Raw genomic sequence first — 19,840 nt, 5'->3', positions numbered from 1 at the left:
TGGGTCAGAGTGCCAGGTACCAGGTAGGAAAAGCACTTCCCAGCATGCACAGCCCTGAGAAGTGGTAAACGGCAGTGCTGGCTGCGGCAGGGTGGCAGGACCTGTGCCCAGGCATTACTGATTGGCAGCCCACCCTCTCCACAAATCTCAGCTTGTTAACACAGGAGAGGCTGCGGGGGAGGGCACATCACCTTCTCTCCAGGAGGGCACAAGGTGACCGTGTAAACCCCGCGCTTGGTGTGTGAAACTCAGTAGGTTTCTGTTGCCACATCTGCTGCTGTTAGCAAAGGTGCTGCAGCCTGTGTTAGAGTCTTCACTAAGGATCGCATCAGAGCAGCCTGATTGTATCACACAGTATCACCAAGGTTGGAAGAGACCTCAGAGATCATCAAGTCCAACCCTTTACCACAGAGCTCAAGGCTAGACCATGGCACCAAGTGCCACGTCTAGCCAAGTGCCTTGAACAGCTCCAGGGACGGCGACTCCACTACCTCCCCGGGCAGCCCATTCCAGTGTCCAATGACTCTCTCAGTGAAGAACTTTCTCCACATCTCAAGCCTAAATTTCCCCTGGCGTAGCTTGAGGCTGTGTCCTCTTGTTCTAGTGCTGGTCAGTGACATGAGCAACTTGGAAACACTTTCTGTGGCTTGTGGTATGCCAGCATTTCCAGCTAGTGAATAAACTTCTCCTGTGTCTTAAAAATATACCGCACCCCTAAAGCAATAATGATTTAAAAACAGCATGCTTTTTATAGAAATATCACTTTAGCCAAGGTGTAGCTTACAACAAGAGGCTGATTTGCCTCTTAGGAACATTTGCAGAGCTGGATTTGTTGGCAGCAGCCACAGAAGAATGAATGTGTCAGGGCAGGAAACAGCCAGGATGTAAGAACGCAGGTCCTCAAGAGCCTTTGCTGGGTGCTGATGGAATGGGAAGCAGCACACAGAGGAAAAGGGGAAAGCAGGCAAACCAACATACCTTTTGCAAAGATAGAGAGGCATTATTGGTGAGAAGATACAAGAAGTTCAAGGGATAGTTTTTTTTTTAAATGTGGGTTTGTTCTTTCCCCTCCCCAGTCTAAAGGATATTTCATTGTCCTGAAGCTAAGTTGCAACAAATAAGACCATTAGTCTTCATGCCCTACACATAAAATGCCTGGCAGTGTTTTATCAAATAGAGAGCCCAATATGCTACTGTTATCAGTAAGTTATTTCAGCAGCTAATTAAATTCTCAGCTCCTGAATCCTGTTTGCTGACAAAACCCAAAAACCCTGTAGTAATTTTTGCTTACAGGTGAGGTGAGGCGGCTGGGGGGGAGGAATAACAACTAACAAGTTACCCAGGCAGGACAGCAGGTGGCAATTCATGGCTGACAGTCATCACACAAACCTCACTTCGCTGTGCCAGCATAAAAGGGTAATTCCCCTCCAGGTGTAAATCAGTTCTGTGGCCTTTGCTGACTCCAAGAAGGCTGCCCTGCTTAATGCAAAGTATCAGTCCAAGTAGGTACAGGTCCTGTATGTGTGTATGTGCTGTATGTATATGTGCCATACAACCCTATGGGGATGATCCTTCTGTGTATGGAGGAGCACTCATACATATAGATGCACGTGTACATATATAAATATATATGAAAACTTCCTATAGCATGCCTAAACCCTCACATTTCTCACAACTAGGCACTTCACTATGAACCAGTTCAAAAAAGGGTATAAATGCACATATTGAAATGTCTTCTCACTTGGTAGAGCATGCAGCATGTTCTTAACTCAGATAATTCTCAAAGGAAAACAGCCATTTATTGAAAGCTAGACCTGGACTTAAGTTTTGCTGGCTATAAAGTGACTCCTGAGTTGGGTTCTCTCAAGCAGAGAGGATGTTGTGTTCAGAAATCACTCAACACTACAGACTATAATAAAAGGTTTTGTTTCTCTGCTCTCTGAACTCCAGCTGAAGATTAACATCAGCACAAGGTTGAGTCCCAACAGCATATGCTGGAGCCTGTTAAAGAGTACACTTGTAAATTTTCCAGCTCAGAGCTGGAAAACTGTGTCCTCAAAGGATGAAGTGTGGCTTTCAGACTACCTCCAGTCTGATATGCTTTGTTTTCTTCCCCCATCTCCCAGTTCAAGGTAGAAATCTCTCACTTAGATAAAGCCTGGGTAGACCTTCACCTGAAAGCCACAGTCTAGCTCCTGGTGAGTCATTTTAAGGAAGGGTGTATTCAGGGAGTACATTTTATCTGGGGAACCTGAAACCATAAGAATAAAAATCTGAATTTGCCAGAAGGTTTGTTCAGCCAGCATAAGCTTTATTATGGAATAGCTTTAAACCTCCTGGCTGAGAGTGAGAGGTTTTAGGTGCAGCTTTGGAAGGTGATTTATGAATAGATTTATATGGTAATCTGTTAATAAAAAATGTGGCACACTGATAAAATATGTGACAATAATAACTCAGCTAAGAGCCACATGTTAAAGACTGCATCTGCTCAAGTAGAGGTTTGGGGGTTGTTTTTAAATGAGGGAACTGCATTGGCCTAAAATAAAGAGGTAGAAGTTTTATCTAGGAATATATGTCATATAAGTCAATGATGTATCTGGAAATCTGCAAGAAACAAATGATAAAATGCTTACAAGAAAATGACATCTGGAAAGTGAAGCTTATCCATGAACGTTTCAAAATGGACTTCTTGTCAGGTGGCTTACAGTAAAACTTAAATATAGGCAAAGCCTTCTCAATCTTTCCCAAAATTGCTTCCCAAACTGGATTTTAAGTTACACAATAATCTTGACACTCCAACTAGATTGAAGAAATAAATATATTCAGCAAAGCTAGGCCATCTCCTGAGCAGGCATGGTTTTGTGCTGCATATCAATGCCTACTTTCCTTGTCATTTTTTTAGAGGGGATTTTGAAAACTGGGAACAGCTCTGGCTCAAGGATGGTTCTGGAAGCAAACCTGAAATACAACACATTTTTATTGAAAACATGCATAGCACTTTATAAAGAATTGCTATACCCCTATTTAACACTCAAGCATATAGCAGGCAGATCATCTGGGCAGATTAACTTTCCCTCAGATAGCTGTGGGCAGATCCACAGATTTGAGCCCCATCTGGTGCCTATCCAGCATCTCTCGGGGTTGTAAGATTTATCTGTTATTTGTAAGTTTTCTAATCAGGGATTTGTGAACATATTCTGCTTAAACTTTCCCAGTGAAGTATTTTCACTAGGAAAGATTACTTGTGTGACCATTTGTGCTGTAAACTGTTATTACTCGCTGCTTCCCCTTGGTTTTGTTCATTGTATTTTATTCAACTATACAGAGAAAAACCAAGCTAAACTCTGTCATCTATCTTCACACTTTTATACCTGTGGTGGCTTTGTCTGGGATAGAGATAATTTTCTTCATAATAGCTCATATGTGGTTATGGTTGGGCTTTGTGCTGAAAATACTGTTGATAACTCAGGGGTGTTTCAGCGACTGCTGAGCAATCTGTTCTCTTACACGCAGCCAAGGCTTTTCTGCTTCTCACACTGCCCCACCAGTGAACAGGCTGGGAGTGAAGAAGTTGGGAGGAAACACAGCTGAGACAGCTGATCCCAGTTGACCAAATATTCCACACCAGATGATGTTATGCTGAGCATATGGAGCTGGTGGAAGAAGGAGAAAGGGGGTGGTTCAGAGTGATGGCATTTGTCTTCCCAGGTAACCTTTACACATGATGGTGCCCTGCTTGCCTGGAGGTTGCCTGGAGGTGGCTGAACGCTTGCCTGCTGATGTGAAGTGCTGAATGAATGCCTTTTTTCCTTTGCTGGTGTGTGCAGCTTTTGCTTTACTTATTGTCTTTATCTCTACCCATGAGTTTTCTCACTTTTGCTCTTCTGATTCTCTCCCCCATTGCACCAAGGCAGGGTGTGATTGAGTGGCTGCTTGAGGCTTAGCTGCTGGATGGAGAAGACCATGCTAGAACAGGTGCACCTCAAAGTGGCTCTAGCTGATATGAAACATCCTCTGTAAGTGTGAGGATTTTGCAACAGGTGTGTCTGTTTATTCTTCCATTCTGTTCAAATACAGTTTATTTTTAAGAAAGAGCATGCATACAGATCCTAGAAGTATTTTAAGTACTATCAACCTAACACAACTGTGCTAGTTTGAGCCTAGCTGGAATATTTTGGTGAGAAGAATTAGATTATAGGCTATGAAAAGGAAACAGTGGTGATGTCTACTTCACTCATAGGCTTGCTGAGATGTATAAGAACAAGAACATAAACCCAGACAACGCAGTTGTTTGCTCTCTGTCTTTGGGGCTCCACTTCTCTCTAACCTAACCTGCTGTCTGTGTGACTAATCCTTCTTCTTCCTGACTCACCTGGCAGACCCTCCAAACTCACCTTGAGCGTAAGGCAAAGTCTGGGGTAAGGTAGAAAGGCGAGGAGAAGGTGGAAGGGTGGTTGGGAGCCCTCCTGGGGACTGAGGTTTCTGGGAGGGCTGTTGTGTTTCTGTATTACTTTTTACCTTGTATATTTCTGTATATACTGCAAATATCTGCTTGTATATTGTGCTAAGCTGTAAATATAAAGCTTCATTCAATTTCCAGAGTGGCAGAGTCTAGTCTGGGTGATTTTCTTAAGTGTGGGGGACCCAAACGATCACAACAACATAATCAGTCAGCACACAATTTTTTAATGGGTTAGAAACTTCTTCATATGAGATCTTCCATTGGGAAAAAATAATTGAAATGAAAACATTTTATGAAATTCTAAGGGTTTCTATCAAACTTATCAGATGAAAGTCAGGAAAGGAACCTTGGATCTAGAGGAAAATTTCTGGTCACAATATAAAGGAAAGGAGGGGCAGAGGGGGGGGAATGGTGTGCTAAACTGACCAGGTCAATTGCTTGAGATGCAAGAAAAGCACATTCAAATTCCCTCTTGATGCTTCAGAAAACAACTTTGACTATTTGCATCCCAAGTAACCGTGTGTCTATTTCCTCTTTCAGACTTCACAGAGATGTCAGAGAGCCTTGTTTTCATCTCAGTGCAGAAAAAGGTTGGAAATCTTGGCACCTCAGTAAGGCTGGAAAAATCATTTTTCAATCAGTTTGGTTGAGAACTCTAAGTTTCAAGAAAGATCAGGGTGAACTGGGGGTAGGCACTGCACTGGGATTTATGAAGTGCCTGCCAAGTAGCCTGCTTTTAAGACACACCAAAGAATAGCATTCCTTCCTAAGAAGCCCTAATCAGCACCCTGCATTTCTAAAAATTTACTCAAAGGCTTATGTTTTTAAAATGACCCTTTCCACCTACTCAACTAATTACAAACTCCAGTACAAACCAAACTTTTCTATGGCCTCACTGTGAAAGCAGCAGACCCATGCATAAATTAAACACTGTGCGCTCCAAAGGCACACCATGGTTAAAATGTGTTCCATAAAGTGTCTAATGCTTAGAGCTTACAATGCATAGGAGAGAACCATTTAAAGATGCAGATGATATGTTGCAGTTATTTTGTTTAAAACAGAGATACAGGCTGGGGTCAGAGTGGCTGGAGAGCAGCCAGACAGAGAGGGATCTGGGGGTGCTGATTGATACCCGCCTGAACATGAGCCAGCAGTGTGCCCAGGTGGCCAAGAGAGCCAATGGCATCCTGGCCTGCATCAGGAATGGTGTGGTCAGCAGGAGCAGGGAGGTCATTCTGCCCCTGTACTCTGCACTGGTAAGACCACACCTTGAGTACTGTGTTCAGTTCTGGGCTCCCCAGTTTAGGAGGGACATTGAGATGCTTGAGCGTGTCCAGAGAAGGGCGATGAGGCTGGTGAGAGGCCTTGAGCACAGCCCTACGAGGAGAGGCTGAGGGAGCTGGGGTTGTTTAGCCTGGAGAAGAGGAGGCTCAGGGGTGACCTTATTGCCGTCTACAACTACCTGAGGAGTGCTTGTGGCCAGGAGGAGGTTGCTCTCATCTCTCAGGTGGCCAGCACCAGAACGAGAGGACACAGCCTCAGGCTGCGCCAGGGGAAATTTAGGCTGGAGGTGAGGAGAAAGTTCTTCACTGAGAGAGTCATTGGACACTGGAATGGGCTGCCCGGGGAGGTGGTGGAGTCGTCGTCCCTGGAGCTGTTCAAGGCAGGATTGGACATGGCACTTGGTGCCATGGTCTAGCCTTGAGCTCTGTGGTAAAGGGTTGGACTTGATGATCTGTGAGGTCTCTTCCAACCTTGGTGATACTGTGATACTGTGATACTGAGATACTAAAAGTTTCAGGTAGTAGTATCCATTTTAAAACGATGCTTCTTGACTGCTGCAAGAATTTGAGTGCTCCATGCTTTTGAATGCTAGGTGCCAAAGCACCAAAGATGTGCTTTTGAATATCCCAGCTGTGGCATCTCAATATCCTGGTGTTCAGAAACTCTTTTAACAATATGCCTCAATTTTGGCATGACAGACAGGTAGGCAAAATCACAAGCAACCCCCCAAAATACTTTGGCCTCAATTTACTTCTGGATGTTGACATTCAGCCAAAAATGTTTCTCAGGAAAATATTCACCTCCACCAAAGTGTCTCATGCAGCTAAAACTCACTTGGTGGAAGGTTTCCCAGGTCCCAGATGGAATGGCTGAAGCACATTTCAGAAACAAAATGAGAAAGGGGAAAAAAAAAATCTCAGAGAAGTTTGGACCTTTTGTTCTTTGGAGAAGGAAATCAGCTTGTTCTGCTTCAATTTCTGCTCCACTCACTAGTTCTCATGTAAAAAGTTAGCACTACCATCTTGAAGAAACAACCCCAGCAGAGCAGAAAAATCAGAGTGAGGATAGTTCTTCATATGATAGAGCAGTTGAGAGCTAAGAAAGGAAATCACTCCTTTATAATATGCTCCAACAGCTGATGCACCCTAAAATCTACCTCTCTTCCTGCTGCCCCCTGAAATCTCAGCTGTTCTATAGGGTAACACTACCTTCTTACACAACTCACATTCACTAACTTGCACATACAATGATAATTCTTTTTTTGAGCCTACCTCAATTCCAAGAAAATAATTTCTTATTCAAACAACATGGAGTAGCTACACAATACTCCAGAGCATTCTTTGCTGTGGAGATTACAAAATGAAGTTTATACTATTGGCAGTCCAACAGAGATTCAAGAGTAATGTCATAACTTCAGCTCCTGAAACTGGCAACTCCTAAAATCTATTTTCAGGAGTGAGAGTTTCACAAAAGGATCTTTGAAGACGATGGAGAACTCTTGCTCATTCTATCTGACTTTGCACTGGGCTTAAATCAAAGGCCTCCACAGTCATTCAACAGGTAGAAGGAAAGAGCTTAGTCTTCTAAATTCTGTGAGATGAAAACTTGCCTTAAATCAGAGAGTAACAATACAGTCAACCCTGGGATTGTGATACACAAAGTATTCATACAGGGGATTAAAATCCAGAATAAGAATAATGTATTCCGTCTGAAAAGCAATGAATAAAGTAATACTGTGACTAAAAACATTATGAGCTGTTCAATGGCAGGAAATATTCATTCCCTGGTTAAAGAACAGATAACTGTCAAGGAAAACATGCATTAGGCAGACTGTGCTAGTAAATCTACCCATTACAGAATGAGAGACTTAAGTACTGAATTTGCTGTGAGGGCAAGCAGTGGCATGGGGATATTGCTCCTGCAAGATGCTATTGACACCCTCACTGAAAAGACAATAGAGTCATCTCCTTCACAGGCCCCCTCTCCTTTCCATGACAGCTGTGGGGCTGAAATGTGCTGTTGCCTTCTCCCCACAGGGACAGTGCAGCCTACCAATATAATTCATTGCACAAGAACATTCAGCAAAAAACGGTTTTAAACTTCCCCTAACCCTGCTGTAGAGAGGTACGTTCCTCCCACTGCCAGACTTTGCCCCACAACAAACATATCCTGCTCTCTCTGTAGCCTCTGCTCCTCTTGTTTCTGCCTTCACCTCATGGAGGTCCAAATGGAAGGGAGCAGACATCTTTCAACACAATGCTGCACCTTGAAACAGTTTTAGTACTACTGGCAGCTTGAAGTGGAAGTCCCATGAGCAGAAATACATCAGACCACATTCTCAAGACAAAAAACTACCCCCAAATCAGGCCCAACAAAACTCCACTGTGCTTTACTTACAAGCAAAGAGGAGCTACAAAGCAATCCAAATTAGCACTGTGATTATTTCTTAAACTGCACACTCACCCCTACAGAACTAACTGCAAATTCCTGGCATTTCTTGTCTCATTTTCCGATCTGATCTTTAAAACGATGCACAATGAAGGGAAGGTGGGAAGGGGTGCCTCTAAGCTGCATCATGTGCTTTGTGGAGACAAGCCAAGCAGCTACTTAGGCAACCATTAGGTCGGGAAACAATCACTTCCATCATTCCCAACACGTGTGTCAACATAATTCCATGCTCTCTTTGTCATGCAAAAAGTCTTGGCAGAGTGACCGGATACACCCAGAAAGCAGGAGCAAAGTAAGCTCATTATGTTAACCGGAGATCCCACAGCATCCTTCAGTGCCATAGAAGGAGACTTCCCATGTTTTTCAGTGTAGGAAAGAGAACTTGCTGCACTGGAAAGGGCCCGAGCCAAGCCTGACTTCAGAAGCTTATAAGGGAGATTCACAAATGGGTTTCATAGAAGGGGATCCCTCGACTGACAGGCACAAGAGGCTGTGTCAGACAGTGTGTGATAACAGGCATTGCAGAAGGTATGACACTTTGTGTAACTACAGAGCCTTCCCTCTCCTGTGTGTTCATTGGAAGCTTTCCAACCATGCTAATATGGCTCTGCAAAGGGAAGCTACTGCCAAATGGGAGTATCAGCTTCTCTAACTCTTTATTGTTGTCACTGCTAACTCCAGACTTTGTTTTCCTCTTAAAGGAAGATTCAATGCATTTTGCAACCATTAAACATCTTTTCTTCTCTCCAGTTATACTTGTAACTCTCAACAACAGCATAAGGCTTGTGCATATTAGAATGGCTGTCAATGCTGCTCTAATGGCTTCTTTGCACCCTCAGGTACACAAGAAAGGCCCTTCAATCTGTCTCAAAAATGCTGAATATGTCTTCAGTGCTCTAGCAACTGTAGGAAAAGTAAGTATCTCAGAGCATAAGTATTTATTTATTTAACATAAGAAGCTGGGGTTTTCACTAACAGTTTTGGCACATCTTTCAGTTCCAGGTTCAGTGCAGTGGATGTAAAGTCCTAATACTGCTGGGCACTTGCAAGCCCTTTCAAACTTTGGCTGCTTTACCTCCATTCTGCCATGGGTAACATACATCTTTCAATCCATTTTGCCTCTTGAATGCTTGCAAGCCCAACCTTGGCTTTATTAATGCATTCAGCAAAGCGCAGCTCCTCAGCAATCCATATTCACAGAGGCCAACAATGGCTAAAAATGAGGATGGACAAGAATAGTAAAAGCTTTTCCTACATGTTGCTGACATCTCCTCTAATGAAAGCCAAGGGTTTCTATTGATTGTTGTGTTTAAGCCTGTATCAGTCACACTACATGCTTTGTTCCTTAAGATGCCATAGTTTTGGCAGATCCTGTTACCACCCAAATACTCAAGAATTAAGAGCAGAGTGTGCTGTCCAAATGGGCAAGCATAGAAGAGCACTTCCCCCGGCATTATTGTTGGAGTGGGAATAAGCATCTGGTTCTGACTTTGTCTTCTCCCTGCTCCATCAGTCTGGGCAAATTTACACTATAGAGCTTCTGAAAATGTGCATCAAACTTTACACATTCATTAGCAAGTCAAATTAAACAAGAGAGTAGAAAATGAACATACCTGAATAAGAGAAACGTTGTGTAGACTAAGTCTGAAGAGGTAGTTCCTGCATGAACAAGCAGAAAAATTACAAACTGTTAGGCTAACAAAGAAGGAAAGGAAAAGTTATAAAAGCAAGTCATAGGTTTTGTCATTTGTTTCTCCAAACAAGCTTTTCTTGGAGTCTTTGCCACAATGTAAAAAAGCAGCTCTATGCCTCCTGTTCATCAGTTCTGAGCAGGTCAGGAGTAGAATACAACAGAACTCATAATGAAGAACCGTGATGAAATTTCAACACTAAGACTGTTTGCAAACCCCCAAAGAGCTTCAGCTGAAGTCCTGTATTGGCTGCACGTGTGTTTTTCTCTGCATTATGAGAAAACTGAAGTTGAAGAGAAATCAGCTGGAGCAAAGGTGTTGCCTGTAGTATGCTATCCCCATGCCTGTTCCTGTGGGCACTCTTTCAGGACTTTGAGGAAAAGGAGGACAGATACTTCTCAGCAGAATCTCTCTGCACAAAAACACAGCAAAGGAATCAAGGTAGTGACTGCAGATGTTCCCAATCCTCCTGTCATGGCATGTCCACAGACAAAGCAAGGGAATTTCTGACAGAAGTCACTAGCATGAGATACTACACATCAGCAGAGCTCCTGAAACCCTCCTTCTGCATGTTCATATCCCATCACAAATAGGAGGGAACACATTTATGCATAAATATCAATGGATGAGACATAGTTAACAGGACTTATCTTGCATTTTTGACTGCTAAGACAATGCACTTACCAGGACCCAGATGATATAATAAGCCATATGGACTTGATTGTGTTTGAGTGTTTTGGCTATGTCTAACTTCATATTTTTGCATCCACATCAATCAGTGGGTCTAAACAGCTGTGACCTTTTTTTAGCATCCTTGTCACCACATTCTACCAGAGAAAACACATTTATATTATACCAGGTGTGTTATTTCTTTGGAGGTAGCTCTATTTAAATAGTAGAAAGTACCACGTTGATGATAGAGCTTCATCCTACCTATTAAAAATGGAAGTCTTAACACTATATCAGTGAGGTCAGAAAAATCAGTGGAAAGTTCCTATGGTGATGAAAAGGTGCTGAAGACTGTTCTGAAGGGCCTTGATTAATGTGTATCGTCAGCAGCAGACTCTGCCCAAGCAAATAAAGTCATTTAAACATATGCGAGGTTATTATTCCTCTGTACTGAACACTGCTCAGGCCACACCTTCAGTACTGTGTCCAGTTCTGAGCCCTTCAATTCAAGAGAGATGTTGAGGTGCTGGAACACGTCCAGAGAAGGGCGACAAAGCTGGTGAGGGGCCTGGAACACAAACCCTATGAGGAGAGGCTGAGGGAGCTGGGGTTGTTTAGCCTGGAGAAGAGGAGGCTCAGGGGTGACCTCATTGCTGTCTACAACTACCTGAAGGGACACTGTAGCCAGGTGGGGGGTGGCCTCTTCTCCCAGACAACCAGCAACAGAACAAGGGGACACAGTCTCAAGTTGTGCTGAGGGAAGTATAGGCTGGATGTTAGGAGGAAGTTCTTCATAGAGAGAGTGATTGGCATTGGAATGGGCTGCCCAGGGAGGTGGTGGAGTCACCGTCCCTGGAGGCGTTCAAGAAAAGACTGGATGAGGCACTTAGTGCCATGGTCTAGTTGACTGGATGGGGCTGGGTGCTAGGTTGGACTGGATGATCTTGGAGGTCTCTTCCAACCTGGTTGATTCTATGATTCTATGATATTGGATCACAATGACCATTACAAGGCTTGAGCAGATTTTCTTCTACTGTTGTCTCTCATTCATGTTTCACCTAAGTTACAATCATAGAGTTAGCTGCCTGTATACTTTGTCCCAGTTCCATAAATAAATTGAAAGGTCTCAGCTTCTACTAAATGTCAATAAAGAAGGATGGGAACAAGGATGCTGGGGAACTCAGGAAACCAAACTCATGGTACCAAGTTTTCAGGTCTGACTTTATTTTTTTTTTAATCATCCCAATCTGTACTGGGACTGGCTACCCAGAATGAGGATAAGGCCCACTGGCAATATCAGAACAAAATGTATCAGTAATAACTATACAGAGAGAAGTACTCTCACCCTCATAATCTCCATCTTCTGGGCCCCTCAATTCAAGAAAGACGTTGAGGTGCTGGAACATGTCCAGAGAAGGGCAACAAAGCTGGTGAGGGGCCTGGAACACAAATCCTATGAGGAGAGGTTGAGGGAGCTGAGGTTGTTTAGCCTGGAGAAGAGGAGGCTCAGGGGTGACCTCATTGCTGTCTACAACTACCTGAAGGGGCATTGTAGCCAGGTGGGGGGTGGCCTCTTCTCCCAGGCAACCATCAATAGAACAAGGGGACACAATCTCAAGTTGTGCCAGGGGTAGGTATAGGCTGGATGTTAGGAAGAAGTTCTTCACAGAGAGAGTGATTTCCATTGGAATGGGCTGCCCAGGGAGGTGGTGGAGGCACCGTCCCTGGAGGTCTTCGAGAAAAGACTGGATGAGGCACTTAGTGCCATGGTCTAGTTGATTGGATAGGGCTGGGTGCTAGGTTGGACTGGATGATCTTGGAGGTCTCTTCCAACCTGGTTGATTCTATGATTCTCTCATAGTCCTATCATTGGAAGTTCACCAGTTCTTCTGTACGGTTTGAAACCTTATTCCATCTCAAAGGGCTGCATATTCTCACATGCAATTGGTTATTAACTCTTTAGCTCCAGTGACAGACTTAAATATTACATTCTGCAGGTGCATGCAGCAGACCAGAGACAGTAAGCTCACATTGACCTAAAATCTCAAAATGGAGATAAATTCTCATCCAGTGACTGGCTGTGGTGGAGGGCTGCACAGGCCCCAAATGGCCATGTTACAAATCTATTCTTGCCCGGACATGTTGTCCCCCGGAAAGGTGCTCCCTGCCCAAACCTGGGGATAACAAATTAAGGGGGCCAAAGGAGCACAATAAGCCTGGTGCCTTCGAGTCTGGACTGCCTGCTTGAAGGTTGAAGTAAACACGTTATGTAAGCTCACCGCCTAGGGTGTGGATTCACCTGAGCCCCCTCCATATTTGGGGGTACCAGACCCGTGGAGTTCAGCTTATTTGGTGTGTTTTGGCCTGCTGCCAGACCCTTATCGGACAGAATAGTGGCCAAGGACCATCAGTCTCGGGCACAAACCTCATAAAAGGGACAATTCAGTGCTCCTGCCGCCTCGCCCCGCCTCACCCCGCCCCACCCTGCCTCGCCTCGCCTCGCCCTGCCCTGCCTCGCCCCACCTCACCCCACCCCACCTCACCCTGCCCTGCCTCGCCACTTTGGGGATCTCTGCTGCTGCATGATTCTGACCCATGTCACTTCGCATCGGCCCAGGGAAAATTTGACGAAGGCGCTCCGGGCCAGCTGCTGTCCCAGGCTGTTGTTCCCAGCTCCATCGTGCCCGTGGAGCCTCAGACAGCGAGCCCCAATAATCCCTCAACTGAACTATTCAAACCCACGGGGGTCAACAGCATGGCTTTGCCGCACATATCTGGGATCCCCGAGACTGACTCCAGCCAGAGAGTAACTGAGCAAACTCGATTTAAACCAGCACAAACTTTCAGTAACTTTACCAGTGGCACTTTTATGCCGCAGACTCTCTATTCAAAATCATTCCAAACCTCTACCAAATTCCTGATTTCTGCTGTAAATAGACATTCTGTAATATAACTTCACAACCACATACAAAGAACTTGTGTAGGGTAGCTGGATATAGTTTGGGGAAAAGGGGGGGAGGAAATTCCTTGTGTATATAAGATTGAATTATTTAAACCCTTTTAAATTCAGCCTCATATTTCTTCCCCCCCAAAGCCCAAACAAACCCCTTCACAACACTGGCCTGACAGCTCCCTTAGAAAAGCACATGCTAGTCTCACCAAAATATTAATGCAACTCCAGGACAGGAGACATCAGGAACTAAAGCCTTCTCTTGGAAAACTTAAGCTTGTCGCTGGCCTCCAATCTTACAACACCCAAAGGAGAAAGTTCTCATAACTGAAGACTTGAAGGTGCTCTCCTGTTGTTAAGCATGCTATTTAAATGCATTGATTTTGGAAGTCTTATAATGCAGATTTCACCTCCTTGTTTTAGTTTTGTGAAAAGCTGGACAGTTTGACTGAGTAATAAATTTTAATATTAGGTTTCTTTCCCTGATAGTGCTGCACAGCAAATTTAACCAAAATTCTTTAATGGAAGAGATGTATCTAAAGGACACAATTTTCACTGCACTCAGCCAAACCAGTCGCAGACAGAAGGAGTGTCTGTTCAAATAAAAACAGTCTCTGTCCTCTCAGGGACTGCTGAGCAGCACCTGGACAAGCATTAGCAGAGCTACTACTTGAGTGGCTGAGACCTAAACCAGACTGGAATGGAGTACTGTGACTAGCACAATGATCTCACACAGTCTTCGTACTAACCTCAGCTCTCTAACTCTGACCTTGTGGCTTTCTGACAGAAATTAGTGTTTTCCTACATTTTTCATCAGCTTCCCTCACTTAGTGTCTCTGCAGCCACTGGCAGTTTCTTTTTGTTTGTTTGATCCTTCTCACATCTTATCAGCAGTAATACAAACACCAGGGGCAGACCAGGCTATCAGAGACACCTCCAGCTTCACAGTTGGCCTGCTCAGCTAGAACGAACTAATCCTTCATTAATAACCTACTCTTTTAAGAATACTTGTTCTGCAAAGCCATACCAGGAGTAAAAAGCCAAGGGGAAAGATCTGCTGAATATGACAGTGCCATTTTTATGAATTACATTTTAACTGCAATTTCAGTCTAACAATGAGAAAGGCCTCTGAATGACAGGCATGGTTTATTGTACCTAGAATTACCCCATTTGTGTCTTTTTTTCTGCTTGTGTTTGAAGTTATGTCTGTTTAATACCTTGCTGAACTATAATTTAAAGCAACTGTATGAGTAGGATTAAGAAATGAATGAGAACACTGAAATCTCTGCATGAATGGATGAGGTGCCTTCTTGATTTTTTTATTTCTTCTTTCTCTCCCACTTTGTCTTGTAAGTTAACACTGGCTAATTCCTTTTGCTCTTAAATTAAACCCATCAGAACAAGGCCAGAAGCGTGATTGCCTGATTCAACCACCTATTCTGCTAACCTCCTTCTCCTGTATAAAAAGATGGTAAACCGACACAGAGCCTTCTTACTCATTTTCTGTCCTGGCAGGTCATGCTATATCACTCCACAGTATTAAAACACAAGGTTTATTTCATCCTAGAGTTGGATGCATTTCATCTCCAGAGCAAGTGACTCAAGTTGTCTAAGTACTCTGGGACAAATGGTATTACAGACATTAAAAGGTGCCTCAAACTGGTAGCTATTATTACTACTAACATTATTCATGAACATCAGTGCCTTTCTTGAAAGCACTCATGTTAAACAGTAATACTCTGAGTCTCAGCCAAGAGTGTGGTTTTGTTGTGTTAAGACACAGAGCAGGTTGATGGTGCTTCCTTTGGAGACTGATTCATGGCAGATGCCTATTTAAACAATCTGAGGGTATATCCTCTCTCTGTCACCTTTGACTGCAGGGGGGTATTAACCCTCTGCTCAAATACATGAAGGTAGATGCTGTAAAGATCTTCCTGCTCTAACAATCTAGTCTTGAAGAATTTGCCATCTAAATACACACAGAAGAGTGAAAGAGAGACATTGTTCTCATTTAAATTTAAAGCACAGAGTGAGCAACTGAGCCAACGTCACAAAACATATCTGCAGCACAACCAGGAGTTGATCTCCTGGTCCATTAGTCTATGCCTTGGTTAGGAGAATAACTTGCCCCCAGAGCTGGGCCACACTGGTGCTGAAGTGCCATTTACACTAATGAAAATTAGGTAGATGTTGAATTACTTTCCCAAACTGGCCCCTCTATGCTAGTCTGCATATGAAGAGAGCCAAGCTGTAGCATAAATCCTGTAGATGAAAGTATTTGTTAATTGGCTTTGTAATTTGTATTTGGCTGCCTTGTAAAATGATTAAGTGCTCACTGTGCCTGGTACCACAAAGCATACATACCAAAACAGCAGGAAAGCAGCTGAGATGTGTTTCCAAAGGAGCGTGGAAGAATATATTCACTTAAATCTGCTTGCCGTGACATTCCCACGTCAAAGCTGATTATTAAGTGTTTATTTCATATAGCCAAGCACACCTTGGATGAACCTTGTAACGTGATGCCCATGCACTTGTTCACACCTTGCCTGGCCTTGAAACAATTTACAGCAAAGGCAAAGTATTTCCAGGATGCCACTGAGCAACAGAGCTACAAGGCAAATTAATCCCTTCCAATGGTGAGTCACATAACTGCAGCGTTCGAAAAATAGCAGAGACCCTTCCTTAGAGAGCCTTGCTCTTAGGAGTTCTGAAATTATAAGGCTTGCAACATGCTTTAGATACTCATTCAGGTCTCTTTCTGTGCCTCTTTTCAGACACTAGGTCTGTTAGCACTGTGCTGGCTGATTTTCTAATTAAAAGAGAGCATGCTTTTCAGTTCCACTGTGTTAGATCAGAAGGAACATCTCTGCAGCCCATGAACTGAACAGATAGATGTAAATGAAAGGCTACTCTAGCTTCAGGTTGTTTTCAATTTAAATGAGTGAGATTTGTTTACATTTCCCAACTCTGTCCCTCTCCATACACACCAAGCAGGAAAGATAACCTCTCTGAGCTTCAGAACAACCCCTGCTAGCACATAGAGAGCCACAAAATCCCTAATGCTGACCTCCATCAGGGCCTCTGAAGACTTTGACATGCACACAGAAGCCAGCAGTACGTTGCCTTGTCTTGGTTGGTCTTTATTACTACAAAACATGTACACCTGCTCACATGTTTCTACTTGCCTGCATCTTACAGTAGACATGAGGAGCTCGCCTCTTCCTCATTATAGAGCAGGCTACCCCTCCCAGTTGTTTGACAACCCTCTCAATAAAGAAATGCTTCCTAATGTCCAGTCTCAACCTCCTCTGGCACAGCTTTGATCCATTTTCATGTGTCCTATCATTGGATCTCAGGAAAAGAAAGATCAGCAGCCCTCTTCACTTCCCCTCCTCAGAGGGGGGATTGTGCTGCACCCAGGAGGCAAGTCAGTAAGAGGGATTCACAACTGTCACAGAGTAGATAATAAGAAAAATAATGAACAGAACAGGGTCCTTTGGGTGATACAAAACAAGACATAGAATTATGCATGAGACAAACCTAATGCTCCCTTCTGGCACTCCTTGAAGCCATGTGCTGGGGCTGAGTCTCAGGCTAGAAGCCAGGACCTTCTGTCAGTTCTTCCTATCTTTGCTCCTGGAGGCCTTACTCTGTACTTCCACAGTACATAACAAACACAGCTTAGTCATGCTTCACAGCAACCTGGGAGCTGGGTAGTACCATTTCCCCTTTATATTAATAGAGAAAATGAGCCAGAGAAAGGTTAAATGACCTTCTCCAAAGCACACAGCAATTCAGTGATGGAATAGAGATCAGACTCCAGGGCTCCTGGCTACCAAATCTCATTGTAGATTAATACACAGTGTCTCTATGGAGGTCCAGCTGTGGCTGAACTTTTCAGATGGCTATCCACAATTCTAAACTAGACAACCATCCCAAGAAACCCAGCTCCTGAAGGATGTTTCTGGCCTTTGCTCTCAGAAAGAATTAATTACATGACTGCTCCAGAGTGTGATGTGACAATTGGTTTACAAATGCTACTCCAGTGGTTCATTTGAAGGGTTTGACACACACATGCTGAGAGTCAGCATCTCCCTTATAGGCTGGATTCTTATTCAACAGAAGTTTTGTTTCTATTGAAGAAAAACTTGTCTGCTACATCATTCTTTCTCAAAAATCAATAGATGCTCAACAGAAAACCATACTGAATGGTATACAGGAATATGATGCAGTTGCTGTATGAGCAACTGCTTTTCCTAAAGCAACATTCCTCAGCGATAAATCCAGCCAGAGCTAGAGGAGCATCCATTTAGAAGAGGCTCCTTATGCAAGCAGCATATCATTCTGATTAAGAAGCTTCCAAATCAAGCTATTTCTGGGTTGCCATTGAAGGCCACTTAGTACTCCTCAGTAGAAACAGGGATGAAAATCAAATCCTCTATATCCCAGTTAATGGACAACTACCATCAGCTCTAGTGGCATAGGGTGCATGGCACAGATCTGCTCCAGCTCAATGTTGCGTACTCAAGGCCAGCTCTAGGAAGAGTCCAAAGAGGCAGATGCAGAACATGCAGGACAGTTGTAAAGCTGTGACATCCTTGGACTATACTGGTACACAGAAATCTAGACAGATGGCTGCTGCCATGGGAGGGAGAAGCAGGAAGTGGATAAACAACCTTGTCCTCTCTTCCATCAGCTTGCAAGGGGAGCAGCAAATTAGGTGTGGTGTGTCTGTTTTTTTGCTTTCCCCAGGGCAGGAGAGGCAAAGCCTCCCTCTAATCTGTTCCCACCTCGTTGGGGATGACTGTGTTTGCTCTGCCCCAGAGGTATCTTGAACCAGATGTTTTCTGGAGGGTAGCCAAATGCACACTCTTTACAGAATGGGGAGTGGGATTTTGTTTTGCAATGTTGTTTGAACTTATTTATAAAGCATTGACCAATTTCCTTTTTGGGGGCAGTACATTTCCCTCCCACTGTTTCACTAGATGAGTTTCTTCAAAACCTCAGAGATGGAAACTGAGCCAAATTTTCGAAGCTCATATGTGGGTTTGCTCCTATTTTCCTGGAAAAGCCCATCTTTCAGACCTTCGTGTATTATCCTACATGCTCCCTCAACTCTCTCCTGACATGTGCCTGACAGCTCCTCTCTCCTCCTCTCATGTGGCTGGCAGACTCATAGAGCACTTCCAGCACCTTGAATATGGCACCAAGCTGCGTGAGGATCTTTGTGCAACTATTTGCCCATTACTTTGAATTGTGCTTTCAATAAGCAAAATTCCTCCTCTTCTGATGCAGTGATTATTGTTCAAATATTCCCTGGCAGCCCCCCCCAAAACTTAGGCTGATAAATATGCTAAGTTCTGTCAAGCTTTCCTCAAACTCTGGATGAGTTCAACATGACTTGCATGCAAACACTGACAGAGTTAGCTGGTGAGCTTAAGTTATTGCCAAGCAATCCCTTCTCTTTCTTGTGATTTTTATACCTTTGCAGTGGCTCAGAACAGTAGGCTTATCACCTAAACATCTGGATATGAAGTGATATATGAGTAACTCTGGTGAGTCCTGCCATACAAAACTAATATATCACCAACTTAACCAGAGCAAGAGAAAGTAGTTTCAGTAATGCAGAAGGAAACTTCCCCGCAGCTCCATCCTGTAATGCTGTAGCTTCAAGCCTCTGATACTTTTGCCATAGTATCCTGACCTTGTGTTTGCTCACACCCCACTCTCTGAAATATAATCTTCAAACTTAATTATTCTAAAGCAAGTGAGCCTCTCATGGGTGGCTGCTTTTGTGATAGGATATCAACAATTTTCATTTTATCTGGAATGTGAGATATTATTCCAGTCAGGCCTGCAATTCACTTTGTAAAGATTCTTCCTATCAGCCTATGCTGCACCAAGACTGTCTCTCACAGCACTGGCTGCACAGGCACCAGCCACAAGTCATCTGAGAGCCTGGTTCCTCTGATGGTGGGCAAAAGCAGAGACCACCACACCAGTGAGGTCATTTGCAGAGAGGTAGATGGCACTGCCTTGCAGGCAGTTTGAAGAACCATCTGTTTTCTCTGCCAACAAAGACAACAGATTAGAGAGTGCTGTTGCCTCATCCTCTTCTCCATGTACAACACCTGGAGCAAAGCTGCCTCTTTGCTCTCCTGTATCTGCAACTTCTGTGCATTGAACTGACCCAGCAACCTGCCAGTATGTCAGCATAACATTTTATTTGGCTCATTTATTGTGCTAATTAAAATTCATATTCTGTGCTCAAGAAAACACACAAATTTTATCTAAGAAAATAAAATCACTTTGAATAAAATTTGGGCCAAGCTCCAA

At 43.7% G+C, this 19,840-nt stretch overlaps 1 protein-coding gene across 10 annotated transcripts in view; it reads right to left on the bottom strand.

The window, feature by feature from the left end:
• SEMA5B (semaphorin 5B) overlaps positions 1 to 19,840 on the bottom strand; it is a 324,525-nt gene that overhangs the window by 120,763 nt on the left and 183,922 nt on the right. For all 10 annotated transcript variants that reach the window (XM_064157107.1, XM_064157117.1, XM_064157118.1 and 7 more), the window contains one exon: positions 9,808 to 9,853. In XM_064157107.1, coding sequence (XP_064013177.1) covers positions 9,808 to 9,853 — 46 coding nt within the window. The remainder of the gene's footprint in view (positions 1 to 9,807; positions 9,854 to 19,840) is intronic.

This window comes from Pogoniulus pusillus, chromosome 2 (assembly GCF_015220805.1).
Source record: "Pogoniulus pusillus isolate bPogPus1 chromosome 2, bPogPus1.pri, whole genome shotgun sequence".
Classification (NCBI taxonomy): domain Eukaryota; kingdom Metazoa; phylum Chordata; class Aves; order Piciformes; family Lybiidae; genus Pogoniulus; species Pogoniulus pusillus.
The sequence above is the reverse complement of the archived record's forward strand: the minus strand, read 5'-3'. Positions and strand labels throughout refer to the sequence as shown.